Source organism: Dendrobates tinctorius, unplaced genomic scaffold, assembly GCF_039654945.1.
Source record: "Dendrobates tinctorius isolate UK_male_01 unplaced genomic scaffold, ASM3965494v1 ptg000455l, whole genome shotgun sequence".
Classification (NCBI taxonomy): Eukaryota; Metazoa; Chordata; class Amphibia; order Anura; family Dendrobatidae; genus Dendrobates; species Dendrobates tinctorius.
The window spans coordinates 925,815-953,294 of record NW_027362117.1 but is presented as its reverse complement, the minus strand read 5'-3'; the positions used below and the strand labels follow the sequence as shown (position 1 = coordinate 953,294).

Sequence of the window (27,480 nt, the reverse complement as noted above, 5' to 3'; positions counted from 1 at the left end):
CTGACATCTCCTCTATTATCGATCTCACAGTAATAACTGAACTAATAAACTCTAAACTTTGCAAGAGATCCAGAGCTAGAAAAGAAAATGTCAGCATTTTTGTAAACTAGGAACGCACCAGTCTGGTTGGAAATTTCTCCATCTGAACAAGGATGACAATCATAGCAGCAAAAGGGTTGCCCCTCTCTGGGAGCCTTCCAGAATCCTGGGGGGCAACTATCACAACACACAGATGGGGGGGCCTGAAAAAAAAGGCAAGAGATGAGTGAGCTGATAATATTGCAGTAATAATGGAAAACAACAATTGGAAATGTGAAATGCAAGTGAGCAGGCAGCAGTTAGAGCATGCTGGGAGTTGTAGTTTCAGCTAGGGAATCACAGGTCAGAAACTGCTGCTGCAGAACATCAGGTAATGTAATAAGAATGAAGTATCAGGACCATTCACCTCCTTGTACTTTTCTCCCCAGATGATCCCTTTTTCATTCAGGATCAGCTTTTTACCATTGGGGCCCCAGTCATCAAAGATCCCGACATTGACGAGTTCTCCCTTCATATCCTGAGACATCTGCCAGTTCAGAACATCATAAAGTCCTTTCAATTCTCCCTTTTCATCAAAGGCGACTCTCTCCCCGGCCGAGTTCAGGAAGAGCACACGTTTAACGTAATGGAAAAGCTTGAAGGCAAAGAAAAAGGCAGAAAATGGTTACATTGTATCTACAGTGAGTGCAGAGGAGGATACAAAGTATCACATACAGATAGAGCCAGAAACATTTGGACAGTGACAAGTCTTGTGATTTCAGCTCTGCAGGCCGCTATTTTGCTATTTTGCAACTGAAATAGAGACTTTCAGGTTAAAGGGGTTGAACAGAAATCTCCTGTGAAACGTTTAGGAATTGCAGCCATTTTCCTATAAAGCCACCTCATTTCAAGGGCTCAGAAGTAATAGACAAATTCACTTCCCCATAAGAAAAATGTCCATGTTTAACCCTTAGTAGAGAATCCTTCACTGCAATGACGGCCTGAAATTTGGAGGCCATGGCCATCACAACCACTGGTCTCCCCCTGTATGAGGCTTTGTATAATGACAGCCTGAATTCTGGAGGCCATAGCCATCACCACCACTGGTCTCCTCCGGTATGAGGCTTTGTATAATGACAGCCTGAATTCTGGAGGCCATGGCCATCACCATCGCTGGTCTCTGGTGTGAGGCTTTGTATGATGACAGCTGAAGTCTGGAGGCCATAGACATCACCACCGCTGTACTCCTCTGGTATGAGGCTTTGTATAATGACAGCTGAAGTCTGGAGGCCATGGTCGTCACCACCGTTGCTCTCCTCCGGTGTGATGCTTTGTATAATGATGGCTGAAGTTTGAAGGCCATGGGTGTCACCATCACTGGTCTCCTCTGGTGTGAGGCTTTGTATAATGACAGCCTGAAGTCTGGAGGCCATGAATGTCACCATCGCTGGTCTCCTCTGGTATGAGGCTTTGTATAATGACGGCTGAAGTCTGGAGGCTATGGTCATCACCATCGCTGGTCTCCTCCATTGTGAGGCTTTGTATAATGACAGCCTGAAATCTGGAGGCCATGGTCGTCACCATCGCTGGTCTCCTCTGGTATGAGGCTTTGTATAATGACGGCCGAGTCTGGAGGCCCTGGCCATCACCATCGCTGGTCTCCTCCGGTGTGAGGCTTTGTATAATGACGGTTGAAGTCTGGAGGCCATAGACGTCACCACCACTGGTCTCCTTCGGTATGAGGCTTTTTATAATGACAGCTGAAGTTTGGAGGCTATGGTCGTCATCATCGCTGGTCTCCTCAGGTGTGAGGCTTTGCATAATGATGGCTGAAGTTTGGAGGCCATGGGCGTCACCATCGCTGGTCTCCTCCGTTGTGAGACTTTGTATAATGACAGCCTGAAATCTGGAGGCCATGGCCATCACTATTGCTGGTCTCCTCCAGTGTGAGGCTTTGTATAATGACAGCTGAAGTCCGCAGGCCATAGACGTCACCATCGCTGGTCTACACCGGTATGAGGCTTTGTATAATGACGGCTGAAGTTTGGAGGCCATGGGCATCACCATCACTGGTCTCCTCTGTGTGAGGCTTTGCATAATGACATGTTGTCACCTTTACGGGTGTGACTTCAGTTCTCACTTGGTAGTAATGATAGTAATAACAGTGGTAGTAATAGCAGTAATAACAGTGTAGTAATAATAGTAATAACAGTGGTAGTAATGATGGTAATAACAGTGGTAGTAATAGCAGTAATAACAGTGTAGTAATAATAGTAATAACAGTGGTAGTAATGATGGTAATAACAGTGGTAGTAATAGCAGTAATAACAGTGTAGTAATAATAGTAATAACAGTGGTAGTAATAATAGTAATAACAGTGGTAGTAATAGCAGTAATAACCCTGCTGCATTTGGTGAATCTCAGCAGAAAGTATCACCCTGTATACATGTGGTAGGGGCCCGGATTGGGGGGTGGTCCACTGCCTACCGCGACCAGATGATGCAAAGACGAGACGGAGGCAGATTCCAATTGTAACAGGTCCGAGTTTATTGGCCGTCCTCCTGACGACCGTAGCCACACACCGCAGTTCCTTTACAGCTCTCCGTATCCAGGCCAGGGTACCTTCACCTTTCCTTCAGTCGTGGTGACGTTCCTCGCGGATCTTTCGCTGGGGCTGTCCTAGACTAATCTACCGCCAGCGCTTCACCTGCCCGAGGTCGTCGTCCAATCGGCACCCCCGGGGCCTTGTCTGTCCTGCGGTACGTCGTGTCAGGGCCACCCCCTGACTGTCTTCTCCTGTCAGTCCCTTGGTTGAGCTCTCCACCGTCGTCAGTCTTCTGTAGTGAGTCTCTCCACCTGAGCTCCTCCCAGAACTAATCTCTTCTGGAACCCTGTCCTGTCCTATTTATCCCCTCTCTCAGTGGGAATTTCCCTCCTGGGTTCCTATCTCCCCGCCCCCCATGACTAAGCGGTTTCCTAAGCCCTAAGCTGATGTCAAGTCCTGTACTACACTCCCCCCTGCTATCTTGTGGTCAATTCTATGTACTGCACTCCCTTTTCTATCTTTCCCAGCTGTTACTCTTCTGTCATGGCCAATCTCCGTCTATAGTGCACAAACCGTCCCCTCCTACTTCCAGTCAAGTCTGTCCATCAAGTCACCTTGCCCACACACACAGGATTCATCTGGCTGCTTCTGTATTCAGTCGCATCATCAATAACCACCAGTGACCAGTGCCATTGGAAGCCATGCATGCCCGCACCATCACACTACCTCCACCATGTGTTACAGAGGATGTGCCGGGGATCAGGAGCCGCTCCAAGCCTTCCACAGACTTTCTACTTGCCACCACTCTGTTACAGGTTGATCTTAGTTTTGTTATTCCAGAACTGAACGGCTTCCTTTGATGTTTTTTGGCAAAGTCTAATCTGGCCTTTGTATTTTCCGACTGCTTATTGACTTGTACCTTGTGGTGAATTCTCTGTATTCATTTTCCTGAAGTCTTCTCTGTATGGTAGACTTAGATACTGAGACGCCAACTTCCTGGAGAGTGTTGCTCACTTGGGGGATGTTGTGAAGGGTTTTCTTCACTATGAGAAGGATTCTGCAGTCATCCACCACTGTTGTCTTCCGGGGACATCCAGGCCTTTTTCAGTTCCCCACTCAACAGTGTGCTCTTTTTTTTCAGAATGCACCAAATTGTTGATTAAGCCGCTCAACCTTTATGCTTTCTCGCTGATGGATTTCTTCTGTTTTTCAGCCTTACGATGGTCTTTTTATACTCCAATGAAAGCTCATTTGACCGCACGTGAGAACAAGTTCTAAAAGCAAATGCCACACCTGGAATCAGCTAAAGGCCTTTTACGTCCTTAATTGATGATGGATTAACGAGTGAAAAGCCCATGATGCCCACTAATGAGCTTCTGAGATAATTGTCCAATTACTTTTAGTCCCTTGAAAAAGAGGCAGCTCCATATTAAAGAGCTGTAATTACGAAACCCTTCCTCCAATTAGGATGCAAATCCCTCAGAATAAAGCTGAGATTCAGCACTTTAAGCCCAGATTGATGATAGGACTGGACCTGGAATATGTTGTTTTAACAGCTAAAATGCCAAAACTTATCACTGTTCAAATATTTCTCCACCAAACTATATAGTGAATCCAGAGGAGAGGACACAGTGCATCACAGGATATTGCACTGTATGTACAGTGAGTCCAGAGGAGAGGACACAACGTATCAGAGGATATTAAACGGTATGTACAGTGAGTCCAGAGGAGAGGACACAACGTATCAGAGGATATTACACCATATGTACAGTGAGTCCAGAGGAGAGGACACAACGTATCAGAGGATATTACACTGTATGTACAGTGAGTCCAGAGGAGAGGACACAACGTATCAGAGGATATTACACCGTATGTACAGTGAGTCCAGAGGAGAGGACACAACGTATCAGAGGATATTACACTGTATGTACAGTGAGTCCAGAGGAGAGGACACAATATATCAGAGGATTTTACACTGTATGTACAGTGACTCCAGAGGAGAGGACACAATGTATCAGAGCATATTACACTGTATGTACAGCGAGTCCAGAGGGGAGGACACAACGTATCAGAGGATGTTACACTGTATGTACACTGACTCCAGAGGAGAGGACACAACGTATCAGAGGATAATACACCGTATGTACAGCGAGTCCAGAGGAGAGGACACAACGTATCAGAGGATGTTACACCGTATGTACAGTGAGTCCAGAGGAGAGGACACAACGTATCAGAGGATATTACACTGTATGTACAGTGACTCCAGAGGAGAGGACACAACGTATCAGAGGATAATACACTGTATGTACAGCGAGTCCAGAGGAGAGGACACAACGTATCAGAGGATGTTACACCGTATGTACAGTGAGTCCAGAGGAGAGGACACAACGTATCAGAGGATATTACACTGTATGTACAGTGAGTCCAGAGGAGAGGACACAACGTATCAGAGGATATTACACTGTATGAACAGTGAGTCCAGAGGAGAGGACACAACGTTTCAGAGGATGTTACACGGTATGTACAGTGAGTCCAGAGGAGAGGACACAACGTATCAGAGGATATTACACTGTATGTACAGTGAGTCCAGAGGAGAGGACACAACGTATCAGAGGATATTACACTGTATGAACAATGAGTCCAGAGGAGAGGACACAACGTATCAGAGGATATTACACTGTATGAACAGTGAGTCCAGAGGAGAGGACACAACGTATCAGAGGATATTACACTGTATGTACAGTGAGTCCAGAGGAGAGGACACAATATATCAGAGGATTTTACACTGTATGTACAGTGAGTCGAGAGGAGAGGACACGAAATATCAGAGGATATTACACTGTATGTACAGTGACTCCAGAGGAAAGGACAATGTATCAGAGGATATTACACTGTATGTACAGTGAGTCCAGAGGAGAGGACACGAAATACGAGGATATTACACTGTATGTACAGTGAGTCCAGAGGAGAGGACACAACGTATCAGAGGAAATTACACGGTGTGTACAGTGACTCCAGAGGAGAGGACACAACGCATCAGAGGATATTACACCGTATATACAGTGAGTCCAGAGGAGAGGACACAACGTATCAGAGGATATTACACCGTATATACAGTGAGACCAGAGGAGAAGACACAACGTATCAGAGGATATTACACTGTATGAACAGTGAGTCCAGAGGAGAGGACACAACGTATCAGAGGATATTACACTGTATGTACAGTGAGTCCAGAGGAGAGGACACAATATATCAGAGGATTTTACACTGTATGTACAGTGACTCCAGAGGAAAGGACAATGTATCAGAGGATATTACACTGTATGTACAGTGAGTCCAGAGGAGAGGACACGAAATACTAGAGGATATTACACTGTATGTACAGTGAGTCCAGAGGAGAGGACACAACGTATCAGAGGAAATTACACGGTGTGTACAGTGACTCCAGAGGAGAGGACACAACGTATCAGAGGATATTACACCGTATATACAGTGAGTCCAGAGGAGAGGACACAACGTATCAGAGGATATTACACCGTATATACAGTGAGACCAGAGGAGAGGACACAACGTATCAGAGGATATTACACCGTATATACAGTGAGTCCAGAGGAGAGGACACAACGTATCAGAGGATATTACACCGTATATACAGTGAGACCAGAGGAGAGGTCACAACGTATCAGAGGATATTACACTGTATGTACAGTGAGTCCAGAGGAGAGGACACAACGTATCAGAGGATGTTACACTGTATGTACAGTGAGTCCAGAGGAGAGGACACATCGTATCAGAGGATATTACACTGTATGTACAGTGAGTCCAGAGGAGAGGACACAACGTATCAGAGGATATTACACTGTATGAACAGTGAGACCAGAGGAGAGGACACATCGTATCAGAGGATATTACACTGTATGTACAGTGAGTCCAGAGGAGAGGACACATCGTATCAGAGGATATTACACTGTATGTACAGTGAGTCCAGAGGAGAGGACACAACGTATCAGAGGATATTACACTGTATGAACAGTGAGACCAGAGGAGAGGACACATCGTATCAGAGGATATTACACTGTATGTACAGTGAGTCCAGAGGAGAGGACACATCGTATCAGAGGATGTTACTCTGTATGTACAGTGAGACCAGAGGAGAGGACACAACGTATCAGAGGATATTACACTGTATGAACAGTGAGACCAGAGGAGAGGACACATCGTATCAGAGGATATTACACTGTATGTACAGTGAGTCCAGAGGAGAGGACACATCGTATCAGAGGATATTACACTGTATGTACAGTGAGTCCAGAGGAGAGGACACAACGTATCAGAGGATATTACACGGTATGTACAGTGAGTCCAGAGGAGAGGACACAACGTATCAGAGGATATTACACTGTATGAACAGTGAGACCAGAGGAGAGGACACATCGTATCAGAGGATATTACACTGTATGTACAGTGAGTCCAGAGGAGAGGACACATCGTATCACAGGATGTTACTCTGTATGTACAGTGAGTCCAGAGGAGAGGACACGACGTATCAGAGGATATTACACTGTATGTATAGTGAGTCCAGAGGAGAGGACACAACGTATCAGAGGATATTACACGGTATGTACAGTGAGTCCAGAGGAGAGGACACAATGTATCAGAGGATATTACACTGTATGAACAGTGAGTCCAGAGGAGAGGACACGACGTATCAGAGGATATTACACTGTATGAACAGTGAGTCCAGAGGAGAGGACACGACGTATCAGAGGATATTACACGGTATGTACAGTGAGTCCAGAGGAGAGGACACAATATATCAGAGGATATTACACTGTATGAACAGTGAGTCCAGAGGAGAGGACACGACGTATCAGAGGATATTACACTGTATGTACAGTGACTCCAGAGGAGAGGACACGACGTATCAGAGGATATTACACTGTATGTACAGTGACTCCAGAGGAGAGGACACGACGTATCAGAGGATATTACACGGTATGAACAGTGAGTCCAGAGGAGAGGACACGACGTATCAGAGGATATTACACTGTATGTACAGTGAGTCCAGAGGAGAGGACACAACGTATCAGAGGATATTACACGGTATGAACAGTGAGTCCAGAGGAGAGGACACAACGTATCAGAGGATATTACACTGTATGTACAGTGACTCCAGAGGAGAGGACACGACGTATCAGAGGATATTACACTGTATGTACAGTGAGTCCAGAGGAGAGGACACAACGTATCAGAGGATATTACACGGTATGAACAGTGAGTCCAGAGGAGAGGACACGACGTATCAGAGGATATTACACTGTATGTACAGTGAGTCCAGAGGAGAGGACACGACGTATCAGAGGATATTACACTGTATGTACAGTGAGTCCAGAGGAGAGGACACGACGTATCAGAGGATATTACACTGTATGTACAGTGAGTCCAGAGGAGAGGACACGACGTATCAGAGGATATTACACTGTATGTACAGTGAGTCCAGAGGAGAGGACACGACGTATCAGAGGATATTACACTGTATGTATAGTGAGTCCAGAGGAGAGGACACGACGTATCAGAGGATATTACACTGTATGAACAGTGAGTCCAGAGGAGAGGACACGACGTATCAGAGGATATTACACTGTATGTACAGTGAGTCCAGAGGAGAGGACACGACCTATCAAAGGATATTACACTGTATGTACAGTGAGTCCAGAGGATAGGACACAACGTATCTGAGGGCGTTACACTGTATGTACAGTGAGTCCAGAGGAGAGGACACAACGTATCTGTTATGAATGAGTCACCGAAGGAGGAAAAAACAAAAATGCAAGCTAAGTCCAGAAAACCGGAGAGGTTGGTAGCTATCGGATTGCAGACCCCTGATCCTATCCACAACAACTAACAGTAACCGTGGGGGGTTCCTACGATGCCCTAGACCCCTCGATCACAGCCAGAGAACTAAATAGGCCTAAAGAAAGAAAGGGGAAATCTAAACTGCCCCAGAGCAGACCCCAAAGCAATAGGCAGCCCCCAACATATAATGACGGTGAAGCAAGATGAAAACACTAACACAGATAGATTGATAGGTTGAGCAAACGATGGGGTCCAAGCTAACTAAAAAGGACAGGATAGAAAAGCTGCTGTCTGCAATCCGTAAAAAACCCTACCAAAAAAAGCTCCAACCGTCTGATAGGAAAAACAGGCCCTGAAGTCGCTAGGACTTCAAAAAGACTATATCAGCACTCAGGTAAATTCTGAAGACAGAGCAAAGAGACAAACTGATCAAAGACAAAAATGGAACTCAGCACACCCCCGACCGGGGATGGCTGAACTCCAAAAAACAAGGTAAACAAAACTAATAAGTTCAATAGCAGAGCAAAAACTTATCTTTGGGACGAAGGAATCAGACTGGTCTCCAAGAATCCAGCAGAGAAATCACCAGCGACTCAGAAAGGCGTCGGCTGCCTTATATCCAGTCAGAATTTCCTGTTACCCAGTCATCATCTACCAGATCAGGTGTTTGGTAATCAGCCTCACTACCTTCCTTCACCAGAAGAGAGAGTTCATCAGACATCGACGGTGAAGGGGAAAATGAACTCACAACAGTATCAGAGGATATTACACTGTATGTACAGTGAGACCAGAGGAGAGGACACAGCGAATCAGAGGATATTAAACCGTATGTACGGTGAGTCCAGAGGAGAGGACACAACGTATCAGAGGATATTACACCGTATGTACAGTGAGTCCAGAGGAGAGGACACAACGTATCAGAGGATGTTACATGGTATGTACAGTGAGTCCAGAGGAGAGGACACAACGTATCACAGGATGTTACACTGTATGTACGGTGAGTCCAGAGTAGAGGACACAACGTATCAGAGGATATTACACTTTATGTACAGTGAGACCAGAGGAGAGGACACAACGTATCACAGGATGTTACACTGTATGTACAGTGAGACCAGAGGAGAGGACACAACGTATCAGAGGATATTACACTTTATGTACAGTGAGACCAGAGGAGAGGACACAACGTATCAGAGGATGTTACACTGTATGTACAGTGAGTCCAGAGGAGAGGACACAACGTATCAGAGGATATTACACTGTATGTACAGTGACTCCAGAGGAGAGGACACAACGTATCAGAGGATATTACACTGTATGTACGGTGAGTCCAGAGGAGAGGACACAAAGTATCAGAGAATATTACACTGTATGTACAGTGAGTCCAGAGGAGAGGACACAACGTATCAGAGGATATTACACTGTATGTACAGTGACTCCAGAGGAGAGGACACAACGTATCACAGGATGTTACACTGTATGTACAGTGAGTCCAGAGGAGAGGACACAAAGTATCAGAGGATATTACACTGTATGTACAGTGAGTCCAGAGGAGAGGACACAACGTATCAGAGGATATTACACTGTATGTACAGTGACTCCAGAGGAGAGGACACAATGTATCACAGGATGTTACACGGTATGTACAGTGAGTCCAGAGGAGAGGACACAACGTATCAAAGGATGTTACACGGTATGTACAGTGAGTCCAGAGGAGAGGACACAACGTATCAGAGGATATTACACTGTATGTACAGTGACTCCAGAGGAGAGGACACAACGTATCACAGGATGTTACACTGTATGTACAGTGAGACCAGAGGAGAGGACACAACGTATCAGAGGATGTTACACTGTATGTACAGTGACTCCAGAGGAGAGGACACAACGTATCAGAGGATATTACACTGTATGTACAGTGACTCCAGAGGAGAGGACACAACGTATCAGAGGATATTACACTGTATGTACGGTGAGTCCAGAGGAGAGGACACAAAGTATCAGAGAATATTACACTGTATGTACAGTGAGTCCAGAGGAGAGGACACAACGTATCAGAGGATATTACACTGTATGTACAGTGACTCCAGAGGAGAGGACACAACGTATCACAGGATGTTACACTGTATGTACAGTGAGTCCAGAGGAGAGGACACGACGTATCAGAGGATATTACACTGTATGAACAGTGAGTCCAGAGGAGAGGACACGACGTATCAGAGGATATTACACTGTATGTACAGTGAGTCCAGAGGAGAGGACACGACGTATCAAAGGATATTACACTGTATGTACAGTGAGTCCAGAGGATAGGACACAACGTATCTGAGGGCGTTACACTGTATGTACAGTGAGTCCAGAGGAGAGGACACAACGTATCTGTTATGAATGAGTCACCGAAGGAGGAAAAAACAAAAATGCAAGCTAAGTCCAGAAAACCGGAGAGGTTGGTAGCTATCGGATTGCAGACCCCTGATCCTATCCACAACAACTAACAGTAACCGTGGGGGGTTCCTACGATGCCCTAGACCCCTCGATCACAGCCAGAGAACTAAATAGGCCTAAAGAAAGAAAGGGGAAATCTAAACTGCCCCAGAGCAGACCCCAAAGCAATAGGCAGCCCCCAACATATAATGACGGTGAAGCAAGATGAAAACACTAACACAGATAGATTGATAGGTTGAGCAAACGATGGGGTCCAAGCTAACTAAAAAGGACAGGATAGAAAAGCTGCTGTCTGCAATCCGTAAAAAACCCTACCAAAAAAAGCTCCAACCGTCTGATAGGAAAAACAGGCCCTGAAGTCGCTAGGACTTCAAAAAGACTATATCAGCACTCAGGTAAATTCTGAAGACAGAGCAAAGAGACAAACTGATCAAAGACAAAAATGGAACTCAGCACACCCCCGACCGGGGATGGCTGAACTCCAAAAAACAAGGTAAACAAAACTAATAAGTTCAATAGCAGAGCAAAAACTTATCTTTGGGACGAAGGAATCAGACTGGTCTCCAAGAATCCAGCAGAGAAATCACCAGCGACTCAGAAAGGCGTCGGCTGCCTTATATCCAGTCAGAATTTCCTGTTACCCAGTCATTGTGACGAACAGCCCACCGCCGTTCGTCCACTTACGGGCGACACTAACGGGAGTCCCGCTGCCACCAAAACGCGACGGACAGCGGACCCTGTGTCACCACTATGTCACAGTCCCACCACTGACACGGGTGTATCAGCGGACGGAGGGGCGTGACACAATGCCGGCACACGGCTATCACAGGCGCAGTGGGGCTTATCTTAGTTATCCCAACACTGGCACCATGTGACCAAAAATATCCAGCAAGCTAATCTCGCTCTACAATTTGCCGCAGGGGGAGTTTAATTTGGATGCCCCACCACTGCTATCAATCTTCCAAGTACTGCGGGGATTTATGTATATCCCACTTTCTCAGTTCCACTTTGGAACTCGCAGCTCTCCGGCGCCCCCCTTACCCTCAGGTCAGTCAGGGAACTGCACCTAGGATAATTAGTCGCCGGACGGGCTGCCTGTTGTGAACCGGCAATTAGGCTTCTGCAGTAAGGGAATTATCAATGCTGTGGCTGAAGCCCCTTACTCAGCAATATAAGACCCTTCTAGACTGCCAGCAAGCCGTAATAGCCGTACACAACGCGCTGCCACCAGTCACGGTTACTTAATTCACAGTGTTAAATTAAGAGGGTCCGTGGCAAACCCCTTGAATTAGTAGCGATTATCTATCAAAGGCGTATAGTTCGATTCTTAGAGCATGGAGACAGATCTAAATAATTTCATTTATTTTCCGAAAGAGGACAGTGATTACAGATAAAAGTTGATATAAAATTGAGACATAAAATATGTACAGTACAGGTATAAAATAAAAGTGGAGAAAACAAAGAGATTACACTCACAGTTCCATATTGTTCCTTAGGCAGACCATGCGGCTAAGGTGGGTGGAGGCGGAGCTGCACTTCTCCGCTCATCTGGATCTTTCTAGCACGACGACTTGAGCTGTTCTCAGCTGGTTCTGCCAGGGAATGCCTTATAGACTTTCCTATGTGACATCACAGAGAGGTGCATTCTGGGTTGATCCCACCTCTCTTATCCAAGTTATGTTTTGGCTACAAAACTTAGATTAGCTATAACTTTATGGGAGAAGCTGGTATGGACTCATCAGTGGTATCATGTTTCCCAGCGTAATGAGCCCATCAAGAAAACATCAAACATCTATGCGATATGACCGTCCATTTGGGCGCAAATCATATCTCAGGTTCTGGACATCCGAGAGTTTTGCAACAGGCACCACAGCGAAGCTGGGTCTGCTCGGATCGCAGAAATATGATTTTTATATTTCTGCTGGGTATGGTTTTCGCGGGACAATCCCTTATTGTTTTATTCAAACTCCTGGTTTCAAACAAAGAGTTTAGTTCCCGCACTTTTTTTTCTCTTTCAGCTGAGAGAAGCCAAATGGTGTGAGGAAGATGGTCTAGCTAATTAACATTCCTGCTCTTCCAGAGGAAGTGGCAGGGTTGATAAAACCTGGGGGGAAGGAATTCCTACTACTGAGAGTTTACAATGTCCTAGGATGGAGGATTTGTTAGCACATTGCAACAGAAAACATATCTTCGGGCATTGTACATCACACCTCCCCCCTAAAGAGGGCGCTAAGGAGGCATTACCTCTCGGTAATCTGCCATGCGCACCTCAGCGGGTTCGCCCCGGCGGGACAACCCATCGGCATTGCCGTTTTCACTGCCCTTCCTGTGTTTTACAGTAAAATCGTACTGTTGAAGGGCAAGGCTCCAGCGGAGCAATCTTCCATTGGTTCCGGACACTGTGTGCAACCAGCTCAGAGGGTTGTGGTCGGTTACCACCGTGAAGGCGCGCCCGTACAGGTAGGGCTGCAAACGTTGCAGTGCCCACACCATGGCCAGACACTCCTTCTCGATGGTCGAGTATGCCACTTCCCTCGGCAGAAGTTTCCGGCTCAGGTACAACACGGGGTGCTCTTGGTTCCCCGAGTCGACCTGGCTAAGCACAGCACCGAGGCCAAACTCGCTGGCGTCGGTCTGTACCAGAAACGGGCGACTGCTGTCGACTGCTCTCAACACTGGAGAGTTGCACAGGGCTGCTTTCAAAGCTTGGAAAGCCGCCTCACAGTCATCTGTCCAGTTGACTGTTTGGGGTAGCCTCTGCTTGGTGAGGTCAGTCAAGGGTTTGGCAAGGGCGCTATAGTCCTGTACGAACCGCCTATAGTACCCTGCAGTGCCCAAGAAGGACTTCACCTGTTTCTTGGTCCTGGGGGGTGGGCCAGGACACGATTGCGTCCACTTTTCCTGGCTCCGGACTCATGGAACCCCCGCCTACCCGGTGCCCCAGGTAGTGGACCTTGCGCATGCCTATCTGGCACTTCCCCGGCTTGATGGTCAGGCCTGCCTGGTGAAGACGCTTGAGCACCTCCTGGAGGTGCTGAAGGTGTTCCTCCCAGGTGGAACTGAAGACGGCAATATCGTCTAAGTACGCCACTGCGTACTCCTCCAGTCCCCGAAGCAGGTGGTTGACCATCCGCTGGAAAGTGGCAGGGGCATTCTTCATGCCGAAGGGCATGACCGTGGACTCGTACAGTCCAAAGGGGGTGATAAAGGCGGATTTCTCCTGCGCCTCAGGGCTCAGGGGAATCTGCCAGTATCCCCGACTCAAATCCATGATGGATATGTAGTTGGCGTTTGTCAACCGCTCGAGCAGATCCTCGATGCGCGGCATCGGGTGGGCATCAGAGGTTGTGATGGCGTTGAGCCCCCTGTAGTCCACGCAGAACCGGGTGGTTCGATCCTTTTTAGGCACGAGGACTACAGGTGAAGCCCACGCACCTTTTGACCGTCGAATCACTCCCAGCCTTAACATCTCATCGACCTCTTGGCGCATGACTTGTTGCACCGTTTCAGAGATCCGATAAGGTGTTCGCCGTAATGGGGCATGATTCCCGGTGTCCACCTCATGAACCGCTAACTCCGTCCTCCCAGGACGGTTGGTGAACACGGGCCGGAAGAGTTCCAGGGTGGCCATTAACTGCAACCGCTGGGACACGGTGAGCGAACCACTTATCTCCATGTCCTCAATGGACCCATTGGCCTTGGCCTGGGCCAGCATGTCCAGGAGGGAATCTTCCTCCCCATCCTCTGGCAGATTGCAGACCGGTAGGATGCAAGCTTCACGTTCGTAGTGCGCCTTCAGCATGTTGACGTGAAAGGCCTTGCGCCTACCCCGAGCATGGTCAAGCGTGACCACGTAGGTGACCGGGTTGAGCTGTTGGTGGACGACGTACGGGCCTTCCCAGGCTGCCTGAAGCTTATCCGTTGGTACCGGGACCAACACCCACACCTTTTGACCCACCTGGTAGGTCCGCTCCCGGGCGTTCTGGTCGTACCAGCACTTCTGGTCAGCCTGAGCCTGCGTCATGTTGTCATGCACCAACTGCGTCAAGGTCTGCATCTTGTCACGGAAGCGCATGACATAATCCACGATGGACACTTCTGTGGGGTTTGGCTCATCTTCCCAGGATTCTCTTATCAACCCAAGGGGTCCCCGGACTCGCCTGCCATACAGGAGCTCGAAGGGGGAGAACCCGGTCGAAGCCTGCGGAACTTCTCTGTAAGCGAACAGCAGGTGTGGGAGGTACCGCTCCCAGTCGCGCCCTTGGGTCTCAACCAGTATGCGGAGCATCTGTTTGAGGGTACCGTTGAAACGTTCACACAAACCGTTAGTCTGTGGGTGATACGGACTCGATACCAGCTGCGTCACCTGCATTTTCTCACAGAGAGCCTCCATTAGGCGAGACATGAATTGGGGCCCTTGATCGGTAAGCATCTCCCTGGGAAATCCTACTCTCGAAAAGATGGTCACCAGTGCGTCAGCCACCTTATCTGCCCCGGTTGGAGACAGAGCTACTGCCTCTGGGTACCGGGTAGCGTAGTCTACCACGGTGAGAATGTATCGCTTTCCGGAGCTGCTGGGGACGGACAGCGGTCCTACAATGTCCACCGCGATTCTCTGGAAAGGCTCCTCTATCACCGGCAAAGGAATAAGGGGAGCCTTAAGAGCAGGCCCCGCCTTACCCACTTTTTGACAGGTGGCACAGGAGCGGCAGTAGTGTGTTACATCTGTCCCCATCTTGGGCCAATAGAAGTGTTGAGACAGCCGTGCCTTTGTTTTGCTGATCCCCAAGTGTCCAGCGAGTGGAATCTCATGGGCAATCCGCAACAACTCAGTTCTGAACTGATAGGGGACGACCAGCTGTCTTTCCCTCAACCACTCCTTTTTAGGATCTCCGGGTACTGTCTCCCGGTACAACCTTCCTCGTTCCCAGAACACCCTCTCCTTATCAGACTTGGAGGTGGGCGTCTCGGCGAGACCTCTCAATTTCTCCAGGCTGGCATCTGAGTGCAGAGCAGCCTGGAACTCCATGCTGGAGGCTGCCAGAAGTGACGTCAGGGTCCCCTCTTTACTGGGACCCTCTGGAACCGGCTCTGGGTTCACCTCTGGTTCAGTCTCTCCTGTAGCAGCAGAGGGTCCAGAAGACAGTGCGTTACCTGCGATCTGGGCACTCTGACTGCGTGTGACAGCTGCTATGTATGCTGTCTCCCTGGGGATTTCTTCAGACCCACCAGCTGGTGCTGCCCTGGGCTCTACCTCCCCATCCACCCCCAACACTTTAGGAGCAGTGCTACTTATGGGCCAGTTACCTTCCTCGGTGGCACTGGTCAGCTGCATGGCATTACCTTCCTCATGGTCCCCATGCACCTCCCCATTCTCTTGAGCACCGTTGCTTGCTCCTGCCAGGGGTTCCTCAGCCGTCTCACTCCGCAGAGTGACGGGGCTGAGCACCTCGGTACCTGTGGACACATCTACCGTTTCAAAGAAAGGGTTAACGAGTTCAGTCGGCACAGATACATCAACATCATCATTCCTAGGAAAAGAATGGTTATCAGTTTGCTTTGGTACATTCACATCAGCATCAGCATCATACCTTGGGAAAGAATGGTTGTTAGTTGCATCATTACTCATCAAGGCATTAGCAGGTAACACATTCAGTTTCCCATCATCAACATCATCAGGGTTAACGTTACCCTTATTATCAGTTTGGGGAAGGGTGTCAGGGACATAGTATGCAACCATCCTCCCCAAGTCAGTCCCCAATAAAACATCAGTGGGCAAATTTTCAGACACTCCCACCTCCCTCAACCCGCTCCCGGCACCCCAGTCAAGAAAAACTCGTGCCACTGGCAAGGGACAACGGGTGCCTCCAATCCCGGTGACAGTCAGGGTTTTCCCCTCAACAAACTCTTCAGGGGCCGCCAGTCCAGGACGGATGAGGGTTCGTTCAGCCCCGGTGTCCTTGAGGCCTGTAGCAAGACGGGCCCCCACCTGAACAGGTTGAACGTTGTCGTCAGCCCTCCCAACCACATCTCCCACCAAAAGAACAGAGGCATTGGGCCCGGGGGCCTTGGCTGGGGGGTTCTTCGGCCTGTTCGGACAGGTGTAAAAGAAGTGACCAGGCCGCTGGCAGTGGTGACACAGGCGACTGTCAGTAGCCGGCCTGCTGTTGGCAACAGGGACTGGGCCTCCGGAGGGACGGCTAGCTGGGGCATTGGGGTTGGTTGCTGGCTTACCCCCTTTCCAGCTGGTGGCGACTGGCCTCCGCGTCTCGGGCTTCCGGTTGGCCTCGTGGTTGTCGGCGATCTGCGCCGCTTTGTCCGCGTTCGTTGGTTCGCGGTCCAGGATGAACTGTCGGATCTCAGCTGGGCAGAGATGCAGGAACTGGTCTTTGATCATCAGGTCCCGTAGCTGCTCAAAGGTTTCAACGGACAGTCCATGGATCCACTGGTCAAAGTGGGTCCTGAGTCCTTGCACCACATCACTGTAGCTATCGTGTGGGCCACGTTGGAGGTGTCGGAACTTCTTTCGGTATACCTCAGGTGTCAGCCGGTATTTGGCGATCAGCGCCTGCTTTATGGCGTCATAGTCGTCATCGGCTTCTGGCGGAAGAGAAGCAAATGCCTCCAGGGCTTTGCCTTTTAGCCCTGGGGTCAAGTACCTTGCCCATTGGTCTCTAGGCAGCTGGTACTGTCTGCAGGCTTTCTCAAAGGCTCGCAGAAATGTGTCCAAGTCCCCATCCTTTTCCATCACGGGAAAATGCTCTGGCCGGGGTTTAGGAGTCTGGACGCTGCTGGGCTCACTGCTTCGGGCTGTGGGGGCATTCCCACCCCGCTGGAGTACCTCCAGTTCATGGGCCCTCTGCGCCTGGCGCTCGGCTCTCTCAGCCTCAGCTTGGCGCTCAGCTCTCTCCGCCTGGCGCTCGGCTCGCTGCTCTGCTCTCTCTCGAGCTTGCTGGATCAGCCTCACCCGCCCATCACTGTCTTCGGCGGGGAGTTCGTCCAAGGCCATTTGCAGATAGGGGTCCACCCCGTTCTGGTTGAATGTGGGGCCAGCGCTCAGGAGTGGAGCCTCTGCTGCAGCCCCATTGCAACTTGGGCCAACTTCTGCGCTCGCTGGATTCTGGTCGTTGTCCAGCTGCACTAGAGCCGCGATCATTTGAGCTCTGTTTTTGTTCGTGGCGTCAAGGCCTTGGTACGTGCATAACGCAGCAAGAACTTCCTTTGTCTGCCGGGTGTACCAAGGTTCTCCTTTTGCCGCCATGGTTGCCAAATAAAAGATAGAAAAAGAAAAACGAAGAAACGGGAGGGGGATACTTGCAAGTACACACTAATGTCTCAGGACTAGTAACCACTGAGTCTGTTCTCCAAAACCTATGATGCAGGATTCCCGCAGGAACCGTGCAGGTCTTAGTGAGAGGAATGATTGCTCAAACCAAATCACTAATGCTCTAGGATTATCCCACCGCGCTGCCACCAATATGTGACGAACAGCCCACCGCCGTTCGTCCACTTACGGGCGACACTAACGGGAGTCCCGCTGCCACCAAAACGCGACGGACAGCGGACCCTGTGTCACCACTATGTCACAGTCCCATCACTGACACGGGTGTATCAGCGGACGGAGGGGCGTGACACAATGCCGGCACACGGCTATCACAGGCGCAGTGGGGCTTATCTTAGTTATCCCAACACTGGCACCATGTGACCAAAAATATCCAGCAAGCTAATCTCGCTCTACAATTTGCCGCAGGGGGAGTTTAATTTGGATGCCCCACCACTGCTATCAATCTTCCAAGTACTGCGGGGATTTATGTATATCCCACTTTCTCAGTTCCACTTTGGAACTCGCAGCTCTCCGGCGCCCCCCTTACCCTCAGGTCAGTCAGGGAACTGCACCTAGGATAATTAGTCGCCGGACGGGCTGCCTGTTGTGAACCGGCAATTAGGCTTCTGCAGTAAGGGAATTATCAATGCTGTGGCTGAAGCCCCTTACTCAGCAATATAAGACCCTTCTAGACTGCCAGCAAGCCGTAATAGCCGTACACAACGCGCTGCCACCAGTCACGGTTACTTAATTCACAGTGTTAAATTAAGAGGGTCCGTGGCAAACCCCTTGAATTAGTAGCGATTATCTATCAAAGGCGTATAGTTCGATTCTTAGAGCATGGAGACAGATCTAAATAATTTCATTTATTTTCCGAAAGAGGACAGTGATTACAGATAAAAGTTGCTATAAAATTGAGACATAAAATATGTACAGTACAGGTATAAAATAAAAGTGGAGAAAACAAAGAGATTACACTCACAGTTCCATATTGTTCCTTAGGCAGACCATGCGGCTAAGGTGGGTGGAGGCGGAGCTGCACTTCTCCGCTCATCTGGATCTTTCTAGCACGACGACTTGAGCTGTTCTCAGCTGGTTCTGCCAGGGAATGCCTTATAGACTTTCCTATGTGACATCACAGAGAGGTGCATTCTGGGTTGATCCCACCTCTCTTATCCAAGTTATGTTTTGGCTACAAAACTTAGATTAGCTATAACTTTATGGGAGAAGCTGGTATGGACTCATCAGTGGTATCATGTTTCCCAGCGTAATGAGCCCATCAAGAAAACATCAAACATCTATGCGATATGACCGTCCATTTGGGCGCAAATCATATCTCAGGTTCTGGACATCCGAGAGTTTTGCAACAGGCACCACAGCGAAGCTGGGTCTGCTCGGATCGCAGAAATATGATTTTTATATTTCTGCTGGGTATGGTTTTCGCGGGACAATCCCTTATTGTTTTATTCAAACTCCTGGTTTCAAACAAAGAGTTTAGTTCCCGCACTTTTTTTTCTCTTTCAGCTGAGAGAAGCCAAATGGTGTGAGGAAGATGGTCTAGCTAATTAACATTCCTGCTCTTCCAGAGGAAGTGGCAGGGTTGATAAAACCTGGGGGGAAGGAATTCCTACTACTGAGAGTTTACAATGTCCTAGGATGGAGGATTTGTTAGCACATTGCAACAGAAAACATATCTTCGGGCATTGTACATCACAGTCATCATCTACCAGATCAGGTGTTTGGTAATCAGCCTCACTACCTTCCTTCACCAGAAGAGAGAGTTCATCAGACATCGACGGTGAAGGGGAAAATGAACTCACAACAGTATCAGAGGATATTACACTGTATGTACAGTGAGACCAGAGGAGAGGACACAGCGAATCAGAGGATATTAAACCGTATGTACGGTGAGTCCAGAGGAGAGGACACAACGTATCAGAGGATGTTACACGGTATGTACAGTGAGTCCAGAGGAGAGGACACAACGTATCACAGGATGTTACACTGTATGTACGGTGAGTCCAGAGTAGAGGACACAACGTATCAGAGGATATTACACTTTATGTACAGTGAGACCAGAGGAGAGGACACAACGTATCACAGGATGTTACACTGTATGTACAGTGAGACCAGAGGAGAGGACACAACGTATCAGAGGATATTACACTTTATGTACAGTGAGACCAGAGGAGAGGACACAACGTATCAGAGGATGTTACACTGTATGTACAGTGAGTCCAGAGGAGAGGACACAACGTATCAGAGGATATTACACTGTATGTACAGTGACTCCAGAGGAGAGGACACAACGTATCAGAGGATATTACACTGTATGTACGGTGAGTCCAGAGGAGAGGACACAAAGTATCAGAGAATATTACACTGTATGTACAGTGAGTCCAGAGGAGAGGACACAACGTATCAGAGGATATTACACTGTATGTACAGTGACTCCAGAGGAGAGGACACAACGTATCACAGGATGTTACACTGTATGTACAGTGAGTCCAGAGGAGAGGACACAAAGTATCAGAGGATATTACACTGTATGTACAGTGAGTCCAGAGGAGAGGACACAACGTATCAGAGGATATTACACTGTATGTACAGTGACTCCAGAGGAGAGGACACAATGTATCACAGGATGTTACACGGTATGTACAGTGAGTCCAGAGGAGAGGACACAACGTATCAAAGGATGTTACACGGTATGTACAGTGAGTCCAGAGGAGAGGACACAACGTATCACAGGATGTTACACTGTATGTACAGTGAGTCCAGAGGAGAGGACACAACGTATCAGAGGATATTACACTGTATGTACAGTGAGACCAGAGGAGAGGACACAACGTATCAGAGGATATTACACTGTATGTACAGTGAGACCAGAGGAGAGGACACAACGTATCAGAGGATATTACACTGTATGTACGGTGAGTCCAGAGGAGAGGACACAACGTATCAGAGGATATTATACTGTATGTACAGTGACTCCAGAGGAGAGGACACAACGTATCACAGGATGTTACACGGTATGTACAGTGAGTCCAGAGGAGAGGACACAACGTATCACAGGATGTTACACGGTATGTACAGTGAGTCCAGAGGAGAGGACACAACGTATCACAGGATGTTACACTGTATGTACAGTGAGTCCAGAGGAGAGGACACAACGTATCAGAGGATATTACACTGTATGTACAGTGAGACCAGAGGAGAGGACACAACGTATCAGAGGATATTACACTGTATGTACGGTGAGTCCAGAGGAGAGGACACAACGTATCAGAGGATATAACACTGTATGTACAGTGACTCCAGAGGAGAGGACACAACGTATCACAGGATGTTACACTGTATGTACAGTGACTCCAGAGGAGAGGACACAACGTATCAGAGGATATTACACTGTATGTACGGTGAATCCAGTTTATACTTTCACTTACGATTCTACACATTCTCATTCGCTCCATACCTGCCACGGTTGGAAATCCTTGATGTTTGCACACGTGCCATTGCTGAAGGGCCCGGCCCCACCCTGGCAGGACAGCATGTTATGTATAGCGTGTGCCACGGCATACACAGCATTGTACACCGACACGGATAATCTGAAGTTTGTGGTGTCGTACACTGAATTGTCCACTTTGGTCAGGTTTTCTTTGCCGGTGCACCACGTGACATTGGTAGCACTGGGTATGTTTCCCGCATTATTCTCCTTCCACTTACAAGGAAACACTTGTTCCCAAAACTCCCTGATGAAGATATCATTGGGGTACTTTGCTGGTTCTACCCTGTAGAGGAAGTCCCCGAAACCTGGGATGTTAGAGCTGTATTTGGCCAGACCAAGAGTCCCATTAAGAATGGTCCATAGATCTTTCTGTGTAAAGACGGCTGAGGGCAGCCAACTTCCCACCGCGATCCAGACTTTCCCAGAGATTTTGCCTGCATTGATGGCCTGGAAAAAAGCGATCAGCTCGGTGGCGTACGCGTACAGGACAATGACATTGGTCTTGGTTTTTTGTATGGAGGTGATGATGTTATCGAGACTTTCTTTGCTTGGAGGGGTAGAAAGGGTTTTGGCGAAAGCCACGCAGATGCTGTTCTTTGCCATCTCCACCTTCAGCTTCTGGCTTCCTTCATCTCCATAGTCATTACTGGAAGACAAGATGCCAACCCAGGACCAGTTAAAGTGCTTAATCATCTGGACCACAGCGACGGGCTGAGAGTCCACAGTACCGACTGTGCGGACAAAAGAAGGGAACTGGGTCTTATCGGCCAAGGAAGGAAGAGCTGAGGCATAGCTGATCTGGAAAGAAAACCAAGAAATTAGGGATTCAGAAGGCCCCATAAAAGGTAAAAATGCATCAACCACATCAGCACAGGCCACCAGTGAATGTTGTACAGGTATAGACATGGCCAACAGTACATTGCTCTGTGCAGACCCCAGACCTCTGTCCGGTGCATGCAGTACATTGCTCTGTGCAGACCCCAGACCTCTGTCCGGTGCATGCAGTACATTGCTCTGTGCAGACCCCAGACCTCTGTCCGGTGCATACAGTACATTGCTCTGTGCAGACCCCAGACCTCTGTCCGGTGCATACAGTACATTGCTCTGCGCAGACCCGAGACCTCTGTCCGGTGCATACTGTATATTACTCTGCGCAGACCCCAGACCTCTGTCCGGTGCATACAATACATTGCTCTGCGCAGTCCCCAGACCTCTGTCCGGTGCATACAGTACATTGCTCTGCGCAGACCCCAGACCTCTGTCCGGTGCATACAGTGCATTGCTCTGCGCAGACCCCAGACGTCTGTCCGGTGCATACAGTACATTGCTCTGCGCAGACCCCAGACCTCTGTCCGGTGCATACAGTACATTGTTCTGCGCAGACCCCAGACCTCTGTCCGGTGCATACAGTACATTGCTCTGCGCAGACCCCAGACCTCTGTCCGGTGCATACAGTACATTGCTCTGCGCAGACCCCAGACCTCTGTCCGGTGCATACAGTACATTGCTCTGCGCAGACCCCAGACCTCTGTCCGGTGCATACAGTACATTGCCCTGCGCAGACCCCAGACCTCTGTCCGGTGCATACAGTACATTGCTCTGCGCAGACCCCGGACCTCTGTCCGGTGCATACAGTACATTGCTCTGCGCAGACCTCGGACCTCTGTCCGGTGCATACAGTACATTGTTCTGCGCAGACCCCAGACCTCTGTCCGGTGCATATAGTACATTGCTCTGCGCAGACCCCAGACCTCTGTCCGGTGCATACAGTACATTGCTCTGCGCAGACCCCAGACCTCTGTCCGGTGCATACAGTACATTGCCCAGCGCAGACCCCAGACCTCTGTCCGGTGCATACAGTACATTGCTCTGCGCAGACCCCGGACCTCTGTCCGGTGCATACAGTACATTGCTCTGCGCAGACCTCGGACCTCTGTCCGGTGCATACAGTACATTGTTCTGCGCAGACCCCAGACCTCTGTCCGGTGCATATAGTACATTGCTCTGCGCAGACCCCGGACCTCTGTCCGGTGCATACAGTACATTGTTCTGCGCAGACCCCGGACCTCTGTCCGGTGCATACAGTACATTGTTCTGCGCAGACCCCAGACCTCTGTCCGGTGCATACAGTACATTGTTCTGCGCAGACCTCGGACCTCTGTCCGGTGCATACAGTACATTGTTCTGCGCAGACCCCAGACCTCTGTCCGGTGCATACAGTACATTGTTCTGCGCAGACCCCAGACCTCTGTCCGGTGCATACAGTACATTGCCCTGCGCAGACCCCAGACCTCTGTCCGGTGCATACAGTACATTGCTCTGCGCAGACCCCGGACCTCTGTCCGGTGCATACAGTACATTGCTCTGCGCAGACCTCGGACCTCTGTCCGGTGCATACAGTACATTGTTCTGCGCAGACCCCAGACCTCTGTCCGGTGCATATAGTACATTGCTCTGCGCAGACCCCGGACCTCTGTCCGGTGCCTACAGTACATTGTTCTGCGCAGACCCCAGACCTCTGTCCGGTGCATACAGTACATTGCTCTGCGCAGACCCCAGACCTCTGTCCGGTGCATATAGTACATTGCTCTGCGCAGACCCCGGACCTCTGTCCGGTGCATACAGTACATTGTTCTGCGCAGACCCCAGACCTCTGTCCGGTGCATACAGTACATTGTTCTGCGCAGACCTCGGACCTCTGTCCGGTGCATACAGTACATTGTTCTGCGCAGACCCCAGACCTCTGTCCGGTGCATACAGTACATTGTTCTGCGCAGACCCCAGACCTCTGTCCGGTGCATACAGTACATTGCTCTGCGCAGACCCCAGACCTCTGTCCGGTGCATACAGTACATTGCTCTGCGCAGACCCCAGACCTCTGTCCGGTGCATACAGTACATTGCTCTGCGCAGACCCCAGACCTCTGTCCGGTGCATACAGTACATTGCCCTGCGCAGACCCCGGACCTCTGTCCGGTGCATACAGTACATTGCTCTGCGCAGACCCCGGACCTCTGTCCGGTGCATACAGTACATTGCTCTGCGCAGACCTCGGACCTCTGTCCGGTGCATACAGTACATTGTTCTGCGCAGACCCGAGACCTCTGTCCGGTGCATACAGTACATTGTTCTGCGCAGACCCGAGACCTCTGTCCGGTGCATACAGTACATTGTTCTGCGCAGACCCCGGACCTCTGTCCGGTGCATACAGTACATTGCTCTGCGCAGACCGCAGACCTCTGTCCGGTGCATACAGTACATTGTTCTGCGCAGACCCCAGACCTCTGTCCGGTGCATACAGTACATTGCTCTGCGCAGACCCCAGACCTCTGTCCGGTGCATACAGTACATTGCTCTGCGCAGACCCCAGACCTCTGTCCGGTGCATACAGTACATTGCTCTGCGCAGACCCCAGACCTCTGTCCGGTGCATACAGTACATTGCTCTGCGCAGACCCCAGACCTCTGTCCGGTGCATACAGTACATTGCTCTGCGCAGACCCCAGACCTCTGTCCGGTGCATACAGTACATTGCTCTGCGCAGACCCCAGACCTCTGTCCGGTGCATACAGTACATTGCTCTGCGCAGACCCCAGACCTCTGTCCGGTGCATACAGTACATTGCTCTGCGCAGACCCCAGACCTCTGTCCGGTGCATACAGTACATTGCTCTGCGCAGACCCCAGACCTCTGTCCGGTGCATACAGTACATTGCTCTGCGCAGACCCCAGACCTCTGTCCGGTGCATACAGTACATTGCTCTGCGCAGACCCCAGACCTCTGTCCGGTGCATACAGTACATTGCTCTGCGCAGACCCCAGACCTCTGTCCGGTGCATACAGTACATTGCCCTGCGCAGACCCCAGACCTCTGTCCGGTGCATACAGTACATTGCTCTGCGCAGACCCCAGACCTCTGTCCGGTGCATACAGTACATTTCTCTGCGCAGACCCCAGACCTCTGTCCGGTGCATACAGTACATTGCTCTGCGCAGAACCCAGACCTCTGTCTGGTGCATACAGTACATTGCTCTACGCAGACCCCAGACCTCTGTCCGGTGCATACAGTACATTGCTCTGCGCAGACCCCAGACCTCTGTCCGGTGCATACAGTATATTGCTCTGCGCAGACCCCGGACCTCTGTCCGGTGCATACAGTACATTGCTCTGCGCAGACCTCAGACCTCTGTCCGGTGCATACAGTACATAGTTCTGCGCAGACCCCGGACCTCTGTCCGGTGCATACAGTACATTGTTCTGTGCAGACCCCGGACCTCTGTCCGGTGCATACAGTACATTTCTCTGCGCAGACCCCAGACCTCTGTCCGGTGCATACAGTACATTGCTCTGTGCAGACCCCAGACCACTGTCGGGTGCATATAGTACAGTGCTCTGCGCAGTCCCCAGACCTCTTTCTTTCACCTCTTTACCTGTGGGAAATGTGTGAGCCCCAATATTCGTGCGATTGCAACCGATCCAGATGATGGGGAGTCTCCCACCACGGCGGACAGTTTGGGGGGCTCCGAGCGGCAGCTGTAATTTGGCACCTTGGATTGGTGTCCTGACAGATAATACATGACGCTGTCTATGGCGGCCAAGTCCGAATAACAAGTGTCATAAACCTCGTAGCCCAGCGAGACGTTCGGCACCAGCAGAGGACTGGCATTGATTTCCTCCACGGCAAATAACATTGCGAGGACGTACTGATATTTCTCCATGTAAAACCTAAGGGACAAGAGGTGAAAAGAGAAATCTCAGGACTTCTATATTCTGATGTGAAGACCCCCAAGTATCAGAATTGGTTATAAAATATGTTTAGGAGCGAAGACCAGTAGACCCCCTAGATTTCAGCGATAGATCGTCTCTGCTGCATGACAGACTCAGCTCTGCTGCATGACAGACTCAGATCTGCTGCATGACAGACTCAGATCTGCTACATGACACTCAGCTCCGCTACATCTGTGCTGCCTTTATTAGCATTATACTTTTAATCCATGAGAAGCAAGAATCATCCATTTTCACTTGGAAACCATCAGCATGGGGGTTACCCGAAGTTCATTTATTATATTATTTTTTAATTATAATTAATGGGAAAATCAAGGACAGATGGAGCCGTTCATAAAGTATTGGACAAGCACCCACGAGCCTCTGACCTGAACCCTGAGCGCCATCCCAAACCCACAAACCTAAAGAGGGGTCTATGTGAAGGAATCCGAATTACTGTGAAAGTTCTAGAACACTCTGATGTACACTGTGCTCCGATTCCTCACGATTGTGTCGTCCTAACCTCAGCGAACGGTGGATACAATTGTATCAGTCTGAACAATGCTCTGTGAGCGAAGCACAAATCTCTCCTACAAAGTATCCGTCAGTGTGTAGACAGGATTGTATCCTCTCCACTATGTGAAGGGGCAGCGAGGGGTCTCCTATCTGCTGATGATAATGGAAAATAGCGCAGAAGTAAACTCACCCCAGACCTGTAACCTTATTTCTTGCGCAGTTTTCTGTCCTCGTCTTGCGAATTACAAGCTAAATCCTGACATCATTGCCCCGTCCGTACAGAATATACAGGGGTTCACTTACTTTTCGCACATGCGGGACGGAGGCTTTGCTGTAAATTTTAATGTTTGTTTGAGAGTTTTTTCGTGCACAGGAATCAGGGCCCCGATGATGATCTGTCCGCCATGTTTATAGGTTGGTAATGGCGTCTCTGAGAATCGACAGGACGGAGAAGCTTCACTCACCGGTACCAGGAAGAACGTAGAGGTCCAAATAAAGAGAAGCATCGCC

General features: G+C 49.4%; 1 protein-coding gene across 1 annotated transcript in view; it reads right to left on the bottom strand.

The window, feature by feature from the left end:
- LOC141077529 (extracellular calcium-sensing receptor-like) overlaps positions 1-27,476 on the bottom strand; it is a 39,121-nt gene extending 11,645 nt beyond the window's left edge. Inside the window, exons 1-5 of the mRNA XM_073564524.1 lie at positions 27,274-27,476; positions 26,121-26,415; positions 21,661-22,491; positions 446-673; positions 119-242 (exon numbers count right to left, since the gene is read on the bottom strand). Of these exons, the coding sequence (XP_073420625.1) occupies positions 119-242; positions 446-673; positions 21,661-22,491; positions 26,121-26,415; positions 27,274-27,476 (1,681 nt within the window). The remainder of the gene's footprint in view (positions 1-118; positions 243-445; positions 674-21,660; positions 22,492-26,120; positions 26,416-27,273) is intronic.
- Positions 27,477-27,480: the final 4 nt, after the last annotated feature.